The 16343-nt window shown below is 41.4% G+C and overlaps 1 protein-coding gene across 1 annotated transcript; it reads left to right on the top strand.

The window, feature by feature from the left end:
- The first annotated feature begins 227 nt into the window (after positions 1–227).
- LOC142863506 (rho GTPase-activating protein 20-like) lies at positions 228–14986 on the top strand. The gene is made up of 5 exons (XM_075996822.1): positions 228–306; positions 5547–5724; positions 11843–11992; positions 14683–14724; positions 14974–14986. Exons 2-5 carry the CDS (start codon positions 5576–5578, stop codon positions 14984–14986), a joined length of 354 nt encoding a protein of 117 aa, XP_075852937.1. The 5' UTR covers positions 228–306; positions 5547–5575.
- The last annotated feature ends 1357 nt before the right edge of the window (positions 14987–16343 follow it).

Raw genomic sequence — 16343 nt, forward strand, 5'->3', positions numbered from 1 at the left:
AGATGAAATTACAGAAATGGAGAATAGATAAGTGATTGCCATAAATTATAAATTATAAATCTCTTTGTGTTACCTCTTAACATTGAATGTGAATCTGGATTGATCAAAAATAAAAACGGTTAATTTCAAAAAGATACAAGAAGGTGGCAAAATCAAGGAAGCCAGTATGTCAGTTTGTCAGTTACGGCGTGAGCCTTAGAACCGTGATGTCACAATGGTCAGTGGTCTTGACGACGGACGAGTCCTCGGGCTTTAGTTTTTCCTTCAAGACTGCTCTCTAGCAGGTGCTGAGCGCTGGAGGGAAAGGTTTGTTCTCATCAATCCAAAAGTGCTCTAAGTATTTAGGGGGTAATCAAGCTCTCACAGCACAAGGTAGTCTTTTAATATACTGTTTTTGGTCATCAAAACAGACTAGTGATCCCAAGAAGTGTTCTATCTTGTTTCCTCTAAAACATGTGAACTACTTCTTAACTTCAGCACTGGCTTCCTGGACAGTCGCTCATACTCATAAGATTTAGTGGTGCTGAGCTCAAGAGAGTAGCCTTCCTGTTCTCAGGGTTAACACTTTCTTGGCTCTGTTGGAGACAGTTTTCTGTATCTGTGAAAATGTCTGCCTATTTTTGAGCATTTCTATGTTCTATTGAAACTAGTTGGTTTCACCTAGTATATGACCACAGAGTCCTGTTGGAGCTTGGTTATAGCTCAACCAAACAATATCTAAGTACTTCTTTTTGATTAGAAACTCTTTGATGTTTCCTATATTATTTGGTGTTCGATAGCAAATTTTGTCCCAAAATTTATTCTTGATTTACATAAGGTAAGAGCCAACTTTCCATATTTATCAGTTATCTGAATTTTGGTGCTAACATGAAAGCAATTTGTAAATATTTCTTCACACATCTCCACGAAATTTTTTAATGTATGTCAAGCTATAACTTGTCCTGTGTTTCCTTTTTCTTTATTACTTGATTTTAGATGCTTGGTGAGTAAAAACTATTAGATTTTATCTGAGGCTTCCTTGCAGAGTGTAGAATTGGGACTTAGGTAAAGAAAGTATGAAGTGATTTAATGGAAACAAACACACTTCATACAGAAGGGTATAGATTGATTTAAAACATTATGGAAATATGATTTCTTTTGAAAAATTAGTTTTAACTGTCACTCTTATCAGAATGAACTGGCAGCAGATATCTATGGAGAACTGAAAGTTTGAGAATGCTTTTGCAATCCTACTTCATTTTAAGTTTCATTATAAACTTAGAAATAGATACTATTTTTCCAGGTTACTGTTCTATTTTATTACTGTCATTGACATTTTGCCAGATTACAGACATGGATGATCTAAATTTTTAAATCGTCTATGAGACATATTGTGTATACAAGACATATAATGTATTGTGATTTCAATTATAAGAGTATCTCTAAGGATACTTCCAGCATAGTTCTTGGCTCTTGGCTCCACTCTTTGGGCCTTGGTTCTGCCCTCTGGCCTTTTGTCACTTCTTTCTGTGTCATCCTTTCCTTTCCATGAAAAGTGGCACGTTTACCAACGAGGGGTTGTCTCATTATGTTTGCTGTCGGTAGGATTTGGGGATCTGATTCTTTTATTGTCAGGTCTTTCTTTCTTTTTCAGTCTAGTCTGTCAGACTGTTTCTGCTGATAGAAAAATTCTCAAGAACTTTTGGGTCTCAAAGGTTGTGACTGGCATTCACTTCACTAGATAGGAGTCAGGTCCCCCAGTTTGTCTGAGATAGTCCCTTGTGTATTTTCGTCTTCTGCCAAGGAAAACACCCAGGCTAGAGTGCAGTGGTGTCATCATAGTTCACTGCAACCAAAACCTCCTGGACTCAAGTGATCCTCCTGCCTTTGCCTCTAGAATATCTGAGACTATAAGCATAGCCACCACACCTGGTTAATTTTTTCGTAGAATCATGTTGCCCAGGTTGCTCTCAAACTCCCGGCCCAAGTGATCCTCTCACCTTGGCCTCCCAAAGTGCTGGCTTTTAGGCATGAGCCATCATACCCAGCCATAAAATTCCTGTCTTTCCACAGTTTGTTTAGGCTGATTTAGGTATGGGCTAAGGCAGGTTAGGTTAGTTAGTAATTTTCTGTCTCTCCCATCCATATCTAGGTTTTGTGAGAGTGGAGCCTGGGTCCCTTTTGTTGTCTGCTGCCCAGAGCTAACCAAGTGCCTTTCCCCTAGGACAGGTTCAAATACCATTTGTTGAATGAATCAAGTAAATGGAAGAGTTTCTTTTCCCCATCCATGGCAGAAGACTGTTTGATGTATTCATTCAACAAAGTTGAATGTATGAAAGTGTGTGAGAATCAAAAGACAAATCAGATATAGACTCTTTCCTTGAACTTCTTAGTGCCTAGTGGGAAATTAAAGATATGTATAGAAATAGCTACTATAGGATAGTGTAAGGGAAATAATAAACATAGTTAGAAAGGTCTAATTTCACTCCTACAAAGTTACCAAATAAAGGAGATTCTCCATGTGAGAAGAATGAGGTGGCCTCACTGTCCTAGGCTTGTGTGACACCTTAAGTCAGCTGGATTTGAATGCATAGTGTCACAGCATGGGTGCTGGGCTTGCAGGCCTTAAACCTGTCTCTGCAGCTGGACCCTCGCCTGTGAAAGGTCAGTTTTCTAGTGTAAAGGGAACCATGTTTTTAAATGAAATCTTTTTAGCAGAATACTGTAAGTGTCTTAATATTGAAGAATTGAGATGGTGAATTAGCACATGGAAAGATGTCCGGCATCACTAACCACCAGGGAAATGCAAATTCAATTCACAATGAGATACCACTACACACCAGTCAGAATGGCGACATACAAAGATGACAACACCAAATACTTGTGCGGGTGTGGGGAGTGTGGATACTCATACTGTGCTGGTAGGAATGTGAAATGGTATCGCCACTCTGGACAACAGACAGTTTTCCAGTTTTCCAGTTCCATAAAAAGTAAACTACAACTACTGTAGAATCCAGAAATCACGTTCCTCGGGACTTATTCCAGAGACATGAATACTTATGTTGATTCCACAACCTGCACACAAATGTTTATAGCAGCTTTATTCACTATAGGCCCGAACTGGGAACAGTCCTGACATCTTTAAACAGGTGAATGGTTAAACCAACTGAAGTAGGGCCCTGCCATAGAATACTACTAAGCAATTCAAATAAATGAAGTGTAAGTACCTCAGGCCACAATGTGGATGAACGTCCACTTCTGCTGAATGAAGAAAACAATCCAAACGGTGATAGATGGTATTATTCTGTCTATAAAAAGATGAAATTACAGAAATGGAGAACAGATAAGTGGTTGCCATAAATTATAAACGATGTGGAGAAGGGAAAAAGTTAGTGTGGCTGGAGGAGGGGCATTTAAAATCTCCTCGTGCTGATGGAAACGTCCTGTAACTGGATTGTGTCCGGTTTATATCCTGCTTGTGATATTTTACTCTAATTTGGGGAGATACCTTTGAGAGGAGCTGGATTAAAAGTTGATGGAATCTCTTTGTATTAGCTCTTAACACTGAGTGTGAATCTAGAGTGATCAAAAATAAAAACAGTTAATCTCAAAAGGATACAAGAAGGTGGCAAAATCAAGGAAGCCAGTATGTCAGTTTGTCAGTTACGGCGTGAGCCTTAGAACCGTGACATCACAATGGTCAGTGGTCCTGACGACGGATGAGTCCTCGGGCTTTAACACTTTTCCTTCAAGACTGCTCTCTAGCAGGTGCTGAGGGCTGGAGGGAAAGGTTTGTTCTCATCAATCCAAAAGTGCTCTAAGTATTAAGGGGGTAATCAAGCTCTCACAGCACCAGGTAGTCTTTTAATATACTGTTTTTGATCATTGAAAAAGACTAGTGATCCAAAGAAGTGTTCCAAGTTGTTTCCTCGAAAAGATGTGAACTACTTCTTAACTTCAGCACTGGCTTTGTGGACAGCTCCTCGCATGGGAAGGCTTCAGTGATGCTGAGCTGAAGAGAGCAGGCTTCCTGTTCTCAGGGGAAACATTCTTGGCTCTGTGGGAAACAGTTTTCTGCAGATGTGTGAAAATGTCTGTGTATTTTTGAGTGTTTCTGTGTTCTATTGAAATGAGTTGGTCTCACCTACTATGACCACAGAGTCTTGCTAGGGCTTGGTTATAGCCCAACCAAATGATACCTAAGCCCTTGTTTATGGTTAGAAACATTTTGATGTTTCCTATATTGTTTAGTTTTCCATAGCAAATTTTTCCCAAAATTTATTGTTGATTTACATAAAGTAAGAGTCAATGGCCCACACTTATCAGTTATCTAAATTTTCTTGCTAATCTGAAACCAAATTGTAATTATTTCTTTGCAAATCTTCATGGCATTTTGTTTTATATTTGTGGGGCTATAAATTGTCTTGTGTTTCCTTTTTTTTTCTTTTACTGGATTTTAAATGCTTGGTGAGTAAAAACTATTAGATTTTATCTGAGTCTTCCTTCTTCCTTGCAGAGTGTAGCATTGTAGCTTAGGTAGAGTAAATATGAAGTGATTCAATGGAAACAAACACACCTCTTAAAGAAGTGTGTAGGTTGATTTAAAATATCAGGCAAATGTGACTTATTTTCTAAAAATTCAGTGTTAACTTTTCTCTAAGGGTGTCATGGTCACTCTTATCAGAATGAACTAACAGCAAATATTTATGGAGAACTTAAAGTTTGAGAATGCTTTTGCTACCTTACATCATTTTAAGTTTCATTATAATCTTAGAAATAGATACTATTTTTCCAGGTGACTGTCCTATTTTATTACTGTCATTGACATTTTTCCAGATTAGAGAAATGGCTACTCTAATTTTTAAATTTTTAAATAGTCTTTTGAGATATAATGTGTATACAAGACATGTTATGTATTGTGATATCGACTATAAGAGAGTATCTCTAAGGTTACTTGCAACATAGTTCTCTTAACTCTTGGCTCCACCTTCTAGGCCTTGGTTCTGCCCTCTGGACTTTTGTCACTGCTTTCTGTGTCATCTTTTCCTTTCCATGGAAAGTGGCCCATTTTGACACTGAGTCTTTGTGTCATTTTCCCTAATATGGCCATCTAATCTTTGACAAAGCTGACAAAAACTAATTTGGTTTTTATGCAACTATAACACATCACTGCAAACTTCGTGCTTTAAAACAATAGGAGTATATGGGACAGTTCTGTAGTCCAGACACTCAGGCGGGCTTGACTGGGTCCTCTGTGTGGGGACCCCAGAATGCTGGTGGAGGTGTGCAGAGCCGCACTCCTTATTCCGGCTCTGGGGAAGAGTCTGCTTCTGAGCTCACGTGTTTGGCTTCATTCAGTTACTTGAGGTTGTAGCATTGAGGTCCCCCTTTCTTTGCTCGCTGTCACCTGGGGGATGGTGTTGGCTCCTATGGGCTGCCTGTACTTCTTGCATGTGGTTACCGCCAGTGGAGGTAGATCAAGTATAATTTTTAGATTTTGTCACCTTTACAATTTGGCATACAGCGCTGTCACATATGTGACCACTGACTAATGCTGTCGTTTTCAGGGTGTTGTAGGAGAAGCTGTTTGCCTGAGATGGATGCCTGCAATGAGAAGATGATGTCACTGCAGGCCGCCGACCACACGCTGCTCACTGAGGGCCCCGTGAAACTGAAAAGAGGGTGGAGGATGCACAAGCGCCACCTCTTCTTGTTCACTGATGTGCTGCTTATTTCTAACACGAAGTACGTATACGCTCCACGCTCCCATGATTAGCATGAAACACATTTTCAGTACCAAATTGCATTTCCACCAACTCTTTTGGTAAGAAAATGTAAAGTAATTTTTTCTTCTGTGTCTACAAATACTTTGATCATTTATTCAACAGATATTCACAGAAGTCCAGTTCTTTTCTGTGACCCTGTAGAGAATATAGTGGAGAATGTGACAGACAGGGTCACTCTTGCTTGGGGTGACACACAGATGATACCAATAAGGGTGGGGGAATTGCAGAGTTTGACCAGCGCCCTGATAAGAAGACAGCACAGGGGCCATGTGGAGAGGAAGATGGATGACACTGAAGAGGAGTTGTCCGAGAGGGCCCCTGTGAGGTGACATCTATAACCCAACCCAAGGGCTGAGAAGCAGCCACCATGTCTAGATGTTGGACTGAACCTTCCAGGCTGAGGAACAACAGGCCTAAGGTGGGCACAGCTTGGCCCTCTGGAGGGAGGGGCCCAGGCCGGCCAGTGCGATGGGAGACTGACGCAGGGAGCATGAGGTCGGGTACAGCCCGGGGGGCTGTCGAGGGTCTGGTCACACAGGATCCCCGAAGGCCGTAGGAAATGGTTGAATACTGTGCACACTGGAGAGTGACCAAATCAGGTGAGTCCTTTAGCAGGTTGTCCTGGCTGTTGCTAGATTGCTGGGTAGGGACGATTGGAAGCAGAGAGACAATGAGGGGAGGCAGGAGCCCTGACACGTGGTGTTGACAAGGACTTTGTCTCCAGAGTGCCAGGAAAAACGAACAAAGCAGCACACAGATTTGGCGCACAGGTTGGCGACAGAACCAGCCGGGGGCACTTTGCTGTCAGCGGCCACATAGGTGCGGCGCCAGCCTGGCAAGTGCTGAGTGCGGGCGGAGCTGCAGGCCGCAGGTGGAGGGGACTGGGCGGTCTGCCCTCTGTCTGCCTGTCCGGCTCCATTTGTACCATTTGTGAAATACTGTGAGAGACAACGAATATTTTAACAAACAAAATCTTATCCAGCAGATCAGCCCCATAACCAGCAGAAGGAGTGAAATCAATAAGATCAAATCAGAACTAAATGAAGTTGAAAACAGGGAAGCTATTCAGGAGATTAACAAAACAAAAAATTGGTTCTTTAAAAAAATAAACAAAATTGACACTCCACTGGCTAAGCTAACGAAAAGCAGAAAAGAGAAACCTCTAATAAGCTCCATCAGGAACAAAAAAGGAGATATCACAACTGATCCCAAAGAGATACAAGATATAACTTATGAATACTACAAAAATCTTTATTCACACAAACTGGAAAATGTGGAGGAAATGAACAAATTTCTAGAAACACACAGCCTCTCTAGGCTCAATCAGGAAGAAATAGATTCCCTGAACAGACCAATCTCAAGAGCTGAAATAGAAACAGCAATTAAAAATCTCCCTAAAAAGAAAAGTCCCGGTCCCGATGGCTTCACACCCGAATTTTACCACACTTACAAAGAAGAACTAGTACCTATCTTGCAGAAACTATTCCACAACATCGAGAAGAACGGAAACCTCTCCGACACCTTTTATGAAGCGAATATTACTCTGGTACCAAAACCAGGAAAGGATGCAACAAAAAAAGAAAACTACAGACCAATATCCCTAATGAATATAGATGCAAAAATTTTCAACAAAATCTTAGCTAACCGAATCCAGACACTTATCAAAAAAATAATCCACCACGACCAAGTGGGCTTCATCCCAGGGATGCAGGGATGGTTCAACATACGTAAATCTATAAATGCAATTCACCACATAAACAGAAGCAAAAACAAAGACCACATGATTCTTTCAATAGATGCAGAAAACGCTTTTGACAAAATACAACACCCTTTCATGATACGAACACTTAATAAAATAGGCATAGAAGGGACATACCTAAAAATGATACAAGCCATATATGACAGACCCATAGCCAACATCATACTGAATGGGGAAAAATTGAAAGCATTCCCACTTAGAACTGGAACCAGACAAGGGGGCCCACTATCTCCACTTCTGTTCAACATAGTGCTGGAAGTCTTGGCTACAGCAATCAGACAGGAAAATGGAATTAAAGGTATCCAAATAGGGGCAGAAGAGATCAAACTTTCACTCTTTGCTGATGATATGATATTATATCTAGAAAACCCCAAAGATTCAACCAAGAAACTCCTGGAACTGATCAATGAATTTAGTAAAGTCTCAGGATACAAAATCAATACACAGAAATCAGAGGCATTCATATATGCCAATAACAATCAAATTGAGAACCAAATCAAAGACTCAATTCCCTTTACAATAGCAACAAATAAATTAAAGTACCTAGGAATATACTTAACCAAGGAGGTAAAAGACCTCTGCAGGGAGAACTATGAAACACTGAGGAAGGAAATAGCAGAGGATGTAAACAGATGGAAATCCATTCCATGCTCGTGGGTTGGCAGACTCAACATCATTAAAATGTCTATACTACCCAAACCGATCTACAGATTCAATGCAATACCTATTAAAATCCCATCAGCATTCTTCACAGATATAGAAAAAATAATTATGCACTTTGTATGAAACCAAAAAAGACCCCGAATATCAAGAGCAATTCTAGGCAACAGAAACAAAATGGGAGGCATTAATATGCCAGATATCAAAATATACTACAAAGCTGTTGTAATTAAAACAATCTGGTATTGGCACAAAAATAGAAATATTGACCAGTGGAACAGATGTGAGAATCCTGATATAAAACCATCCTCATATAGCCACCTAATATTTGACAAAGCAGACAAAAACATACGCTGGGGAAAAGAATCCCTTTTCAATAAATGGTGCTGGGAAAACTGAATAGCCACTTGTAGAAGGCTAAAACAGGACCCACACCTTTCACCTCTCACAAAAATCAACTCACGCTGGATAACAGACTTAAACCTAAGGTATGAAACCATTAGAATTCTAGAGGAAAATGTTGGAAACACTCTCCTAGACATCAGCCTAGGCAAAGAGTTTATGAAGAAGTCCCCAAAGGCAATCACAGCAGCAACAAAAATAAATAAATGTGACATGATGAAACTAAAAAGCTTCTGCACAGCCAAAGAAACAGTCATGAAAGTAAAAAGACAACCTACAGAATGGGAGAAAATTTTTGCATCCTAAGTATCCGATAAAGGGCTGATAACTAGAATATACTTAGAACTCACGAAAATCAGTAAGAAAAAATCAAATAACCCTATTAAAAAGTGGGCAAAGGACTTGAACAGAAACTTTTCTAAAGAAGACAGAAGAATGGCCAACAAACATATGAAAAAATGCTCATCATCTCTAATAATCAGGAAAATGCAAATCAAAACTACAATGAGATATCACTTAACTCCAGTGAGAATGGCCTTTATAAAAAAGTCTCCATATAACAAATGCTGGCATGGATGTGGAGAGAGAGGAACACTCCTACACTGCTGGTGGGACTGCAAACTAGTTCAACCTATGTGGAAAGCATTGTGGAGATATCTTAAAGCGATACAAGTGAATCTACCATTTGATCCAGCAATCCCATTACTGGGCATCTACCCAAAAGATCCAATGACACTCTACAAAATAGACACCTGCACTCGAATGTTTATAGCAGCACAATTCATAATTGCAAGGCTGTGGAAACAGCCCAAGTGCCCATCAATCCAAGAATGGATTAATAAAACGTGGTATATGTATACCATGGAGTACTATTCAGCTCTAAGAAACAACGGTGATATAGCACATCTTATATTTTCCTGGTTAGAGCTGGAACCCATACTACTAAGTTAAGTATCCCAAGAATGGAAAAACAAGCACCACATATACTCACCAGCAAACTGGTATCAGCTGAGTAGCACCTAAGTAGACACATAGGTACTACAGTAACAGGGTATTGGAGAGGGGAGAGGGGAGAAGGGGACGGGCATATACATACATAATGAGTGAGATGTGCACCATCTGAGGGATGGTCAAGCTGGAGAATCAGACTTGTGGGGGGGAGGGAGAGAAAGGGCATTTATTGAAACCTTAAAATCTGTACCCCCATAATATGCTGAAATAAAAAAAATCTTATCCAGAAGCTTTTCTTACTAGAGAAAAAGAAAACTGTTCTCTGTTGCCCTCACCCTGCCTCCGGGTAAGTGTGTGACACATGAGAGGAGCAAAATGAAGGGGTTGTATTTGTAAATGTTACATGTAATCTGAGTGGCAATAATGACGGGTGTGATGTATCAGGCGCATGTTACGGGCCAGGTACTGGGCTAAGGTCTTGATGACCTAATCTTGTCTAACCCTAACAGCTGCAGGTAAGACAGGGCCGTCTGCCTGTCCTGCAGAGGGTCTTGGTGGCCGCAAGTCTCCTGCCTGCCCCAGTTAGCACATCAGGGTCAGTGACGTCCACTTTTGAAACCAGATCTCTTCATTTCAAAGCTCAGCCTTTTTACCCAACATGTGGCATTGCCACCTGTATTCTTTCTTTTTGTTTGTTTGTTTCTTTTCTTTTGAATTACATAGAAGATTCCACAACTATATGGTTTTTCTTTTGCTATGGAAACCAACCTTTCCGTTGTAGTGAGTAAAAGACCAACTCTCCTCTGGTTGGTATCTAGTAAAAAATGGGACAGAAGGATCAGTGAATGGAGCGATGAATGGGAAGCCCAGCCAGCAAAAGAATCAGAGACAAAGATAATAAAATATGCTTTGGGTGAGAGAAATCGCCTACAGGTGTAGCTAGAGAGGTGCTGATGTCATCAAGAGGACAGAGGGAGAGAGACTGTCTGGGCCTTGGCATGAGGTCATGTGGAGTACATGAAAGAGCCACGGAGAGAGGACAGGTCATTATTTCAACAGAAATGGAGACTAGCTATCGTTCTCTATATTTAGCCAAGGGGAGCATATATAGGAAGCTCCAGTGTGTCGGAGGGGTTCTCTGGCCGTACTAGAAACATCACAGATGTCTCCCGTTATTTTCCTACCTGCCCTCCAAGGCCAAGATGATTATCTTCTTCAGCTTTTAGACATGAAAACATAGGCTGGGAAAGGCTCAGTGAGTGGCCCAGGCTCATACACGGGGACTCTGTGGGGAGGGACTCGAGTCCAGCCCGCCTTTATCCCAGGGCTGTGCTCTCCCTGCCACGTTTCCTTGTACCCAACAGCGCTCAGCCTGAGCCACGAACAATCAGCAACCACGCTCTGCTCTGTTTCCTAGGACCTTGCAGACCACGTACGTTGCGTTTGTAAGGGGAACATGTTCTCCTTCACTTCTGTTTCTCTGTTTCTCTTTTTGTAAACTGTGATAATATTTAGGGAGAGGAGACTTGTGTTCTCTTACCAGAAGCCATTTCTATTGTCCCGGATACTGCTATCATCTTAATAGTTTTATAGAATCAACAATACTCTACCATAACATTTTATGTTAGGACAATGTTTCCTGTCTGTTAGGAACATTCCATCTATTCAAGAGCTGAATTTTTAGTTTGATCAACCCATTATCATGGAAGATGTACAACATTTCTTGTTTATTGCACAGTGCTTTGTATAGTTCTTTGCATATACTCGACAGTTTTATGATGTGATAAAATTTATAACAATTTAAGAATGTCCTTGTTTAAGAGACTCAGAGTCTCAAAGATTACTTCACAGACTTTCTACACCCACTGAGATTATTAGAATGTGTCAGTGATCTAAGGCATTTGAACTTGGTTTATAAGCCCAAGTCCCTTGAAATGGACAAAACAGATTTTGTTGAGAAGACGCGTGTAAGTGCTGAATGCTGCCACTTTGTACAAGTTTTTAGGACAATTTTTAGGCAATGAGCTATAATCATTTGCATAGTAATCATGTGAGTACAATTATGATCACTGCTAACACGAGATAACAGTAGCCCCTGCAATAGCAAAATCATTTCTTCCCTGTCACAACTCATTCTCAGATGCACACAGGTTGTAACGGTCGGTCTGAGCATTGCTGTGCTGTGCACCATGGTAACCGAGAAACTGAGGCACGCTGTGCCCGGAGCAGGGAGAGCAGGATTCTCACCATGAGCTCCCTGCTGTCGTTTAGGACACTAACAGTTCTTGCTTGATTATATTTTTAGGTATAAAAAGACATTTAAAATAAAACATGAGATACCACTGAGCAGCCTGTGGACAGCCGACTACCTGGACAAAAAAGTGAAAGGCCACACCGGTGCCGGACAGTCCTTTATCTTGGGCTGGCCCACGGTCAACTTCGTGGCCACCGTCAGGTAAGTCCCACAGAGGGGCCTGTGCTAACGTGCGGTAGCTAGGAAAGGCCACGCAGAGTGGGAGCCAACTTCATATGGTCTAGGACAGATTGAAAAATGTAATTAATTTTCTCCCTGAATCATCTTAAAAAGGAAAACACTTTAATAGGATGTATCCTAAGCCAGTAACTCACTTCTTGGGCTTCCCTGTGACACTTGCATGCTACGTGCTTTCCCGAAAGCGGTTTTTATGTCAAATATGTGCAAATGGATAGTCAGATAATGAGACCTAATGGGGAAATTTCCTTTAGTTTTGATTTGTGGTTTTTCAACAGGGCTCTTTGAGCTATTTGGCGAGTGGGTGTTCAGGGGCTGAGGAAGGAGACTTGGAGGAGCGAGACTCTAGGGCTGCGGTCCCCAACCCCTGGCTGTGGACGGGCACCAGTCCAGTCTATTATTGACCGGGCCACAGAACTGTGCCTTCCCACCCCCCCAACACCTGTCTGTAGAAAAATTGACACTGGTCCCTGGTTCCAAAAAGGTCAGGGACAGCTGCTCTAGGGCTTCCTCTCCAATAACCTCCCCTCCATGGCCAGGTATTGTCTGTGTTTTTGAACTACTGGAGTAGATCTTTCTTCATCAAGTATTATTCAGTAGTCCAATTATGTTTGAAAAGTTGCTTTTCTACTCCCAACTTAATTCCCTAAAGAAACAGTATTTAATCATACAAACACATTTCTTCATATCATCAAATACTCGGTTGCCTTCATTGTTGCGCACCAGATCATCCTATTTGGTATCTGCAGGGAGGCGGTGAGCTGAAACAAAGGTGTGATCCTTGGGGTGCAGGTTAGTCCCCCAATACACGTTCTCAGGCTGGCAGGGGACGGGCAGCGTGGCTTCCTCCCCTGAACACCCTGAGCTGCATTCTCGGCTTCACAGAGCTGGCGCAACGCTCGCCTGCTGCTAGAGCGGCCGCACGCCACGTCTCGTACAAGTTTTACCCGTTGAGAGTTCATCCCCCCACTCAACACCCTTCTCTCCTCTGCTCCTCACTTCGCTCTGCCAAACTCCTACCCATCTCAGGAAGCCGAGACAACTGAAATGTTTCCACGTTGCTAATTTACTAAATTCAATAATGCAATCATTGACTTAAAACATTTCCAAAGCACATTGCGAAGAAATTCATGTTTGTATCCTTCCCTGCACGTCTTCTTTCCCCGATGGATTTCTCTAAAGGTTATCAGCTCCTGTTGCTTTAGGTCTTCTCCATGTCGCAGGTGAAAGAGAGCAGTTTAAATTGGGAATTATGAAGTCTTTGATGATGGAGTTTCCAAGAAACGTTTTATTTTAATGAGGGGGAAATGTGGAAACTAGATTTACACGTGTTATATTGGCTATAAAGCTATGCGAATATGTCTAAGCCATTTACAACAATGTCTGGCACCTGGTTCTTTTGCTAATGACTGTGATTACTCCTCGGTAAATTGGCATGAGTAACTAAAAGTGGTGCCGTGTGTGTGGGTTTGGGGCGAGTGGGCGGTCCACTCCAGAGTCAGGTCCTGAGACGGTGCGGAGGTGGGAGTTGGGAGCTGTCGATGGTAGATATAGAACAGGTGGCAGCCCGTGCAGAACGGGTTGCTAGTTCTGTAGCCAGTTAAACACACAATTAGCATTTGGCTCAGCAATTTCGTATCGGGGTACAGATCCCCCAGAAAAGAAAACATAGAACCACCCCAAAATTTGCACGCTGATGTTTATAGCAGCATTGCTCATGATACCCAAAACACAGAAACAAACCAAATATTCACCAACTGACGAATGGATGAACAAAATGTGGCATAAGGGCTGGGGACAGCGGGGAATGGAGAGTGACTGCTTAATGGGACCAGGGTTTGCTTTCGTTTTCAGAAAATGTTCTGAAACAAGATAAGGTGGATGGTGGCACAATATTTTGAATGTACCAACTGTCACTATTGGTCAGTTTTATGTTATAGATAATTTACTACAATTTAAAAAAATTACTAAGTGATAAGTCCATGTATGAATGTGCCTTCAAACTTTTCTAACTCAAACATTACATGCTACAGTGAAATGGCAGATTAAATATTAATCATGACTAAGCCATGGGTGAATTGATCTTCATCAGAGGATTGTACTGATGAAGAACAACTTTTCTAGAAACTGCTTAACACCTTGCACTTTTGCTATGTGTAGAAAGAGATAAAATGTGTGAGATTTTTCCTCCTAAAAACATTCTTGTTTCTGGGCCAAGAGTGTCCCATGCAAATGCTGAATTTCTTAAGTAGGATTTAATCTGGATAATAATATTCTTTCCATCAGAACAGCACTTGAAGCTAGGAGAACACACTGAGGTTTAATTAGCCCCTTTCTCAGCTATGGAAACTGCAGCTCAGAGGGGTTGAGTGACTTGCCCGTGATCCTACACCTTTCATCACATAGTTGCAATCAAGTGTTTCAACTCCACACCAACCTCTCTTCTTCCCTGGGATCTACTTCCCTTCCTCGTGTGCTGCCTGTGGAAGGGCAGGTCCCTCCAGTGCCCAGTTGTGCGGAAGGCACAATTTACACACGCAACCACATCAATAACAACTGGCTGCTGATGCTCCTATCCAGAAAGACAGTCTTAATGTGTCAGTATGAATATCTTATGTAGTTTAATTTTTTCCTCCCATTTCTTAAAATTGCAGTTCTTCGGAACTAAAGAAGCAATGGATCTCTTTACTGCAAAGGTATTTTGTCAGTATATATATTTAAAATCTTTAATTTGTGACAGAAAAATGCACATCTCAGCAAAGCAGTGTCCCCAAACGATTCCCCTTTTTCTTAATGGAAATTGTTAGACTATCTTCAAATAACATCTTGTTTAGATATACCCTGTTTGCTTCTGTAAATAATGGACTCTCTTTTACATGCATGTTTTGTTTACTTTTGAGGGAGTTCTGGATATCACTTTCATCCTTCCCTCCTGTCCAACTTAGGAGTTGGAGCTAACATTATTCTTCAGACATGTATTAAATTTCCATAAATGGGAGTTACTCTCCTGAGCAATTCTCAACGCAACGGCTCCTTTCCATCCTTGGCCCCGGGAAGGTTCTGGGCCCTCCGGTCCAGGCAGGAGTGCTTGAGAGCTGGATCTGCTGCCCAAATCTCACATCACAGGGCAACCTGCTATTTTCTGGGCTATGTCTTATTTTTCTGAAACATTTTTCATGGTTTTTCAACCCATAATTTGCCGTGCTGAAGTCTTTCCATATGTTTTAAAAAATAACACAATGTATATTGAACATACTAGCAGCATAGATTGATTTGCCAAGAAGCTATTAACTAATCCATCCTGCCCTGTCTTGGGCTACTGTTGAATTTGATTAGGTACATCCGTCTTGCCAAAGAGAAGGAGGAACCAAAGACCATTCCCCTTCAGATCCTGACTGCGGACGTCAAGAAATATTCCCATGTAAGTGTGTTCAAGACCCAAAATTAAATTCCAGTTTCCTCATTAGGCAGAATGAAGGAGAGAGAAGAGGAATAGAGATGGAGGTGGTAGAGATGGGGGAGGAGAGGGAAGGAGAGAGAAAGGGGAGGAGCAGAGAGAGATAGGAAGGGCATTTAGACAGTGCTGTGTGGAAAAGTGTATTCTTATGTGCGCATGCAGGTCTCTGTACACAGAAAAGGTAAATGCTGGGCCAGGTGAAGCAGGAGGAACCCTGTGAGCCACAGCACAACAGTGAGGAAAGAACATTGTGTGTGCAATGGCCATAAGCTCTGGTGGCTTGTTGTAATCAAGTGATTTTCACAAACACGTATTTCTTATTATTTATAGAATGGACCTTTGTTTTCTAGTTGTCACTGCTTACGTACAGAGTAGTGTTCATGTTTTCCATAGTTTTTCAAATGTTTATTCATTTTTAAATGTTTTTATTTATTTGTAAGTAATTGTAAACAAAGGGAAAAGTATAAAATAATACAAAGAACACCATATACCCTTTATCAGATTCACCTGTTTGGTAACATTTTACCCCATTTGCTGTATCCTTTATTATCTTTATCACGGTGCGTCTCTTTCTCTGCCTGTATGTGTGTGTAGCTATTGTTGAAGGTCAGCTATATACGCCGTGGCCCTTTACCCTTAAATATTAATGCTTATGTATTTCCTAAAAACGAGTATTCTCTTATATAACCATAATTCCGTTACCACCTTCAGTAAATTTAACGTTGATATAGTATTTTACTCTGCCATTCACGTCCCAGTGTTGTCAGTTGACCCCGCTAGAGCTCCCCTTCCAGCACGGCCCTGCTCTGGATTGGCTGTTGTGTCCAACGCAGAGGAGTGTTGAAGTCTTTCGCTCTG

Source organism: Microcebus murinus, chromosome 22 (assembly GCF_040939455.1).
Source record: "Microcebus murinus isolate Inina chromosome 22, M.murinus_Inina_mat1.0, whole genome shotgun sequence".
Lineage (NCBI taxonomy): Eukaryota > Metazoa > Chordata > Mammalia > Primates > Cheirogaleidae > Microcebus > Microcebus murinus.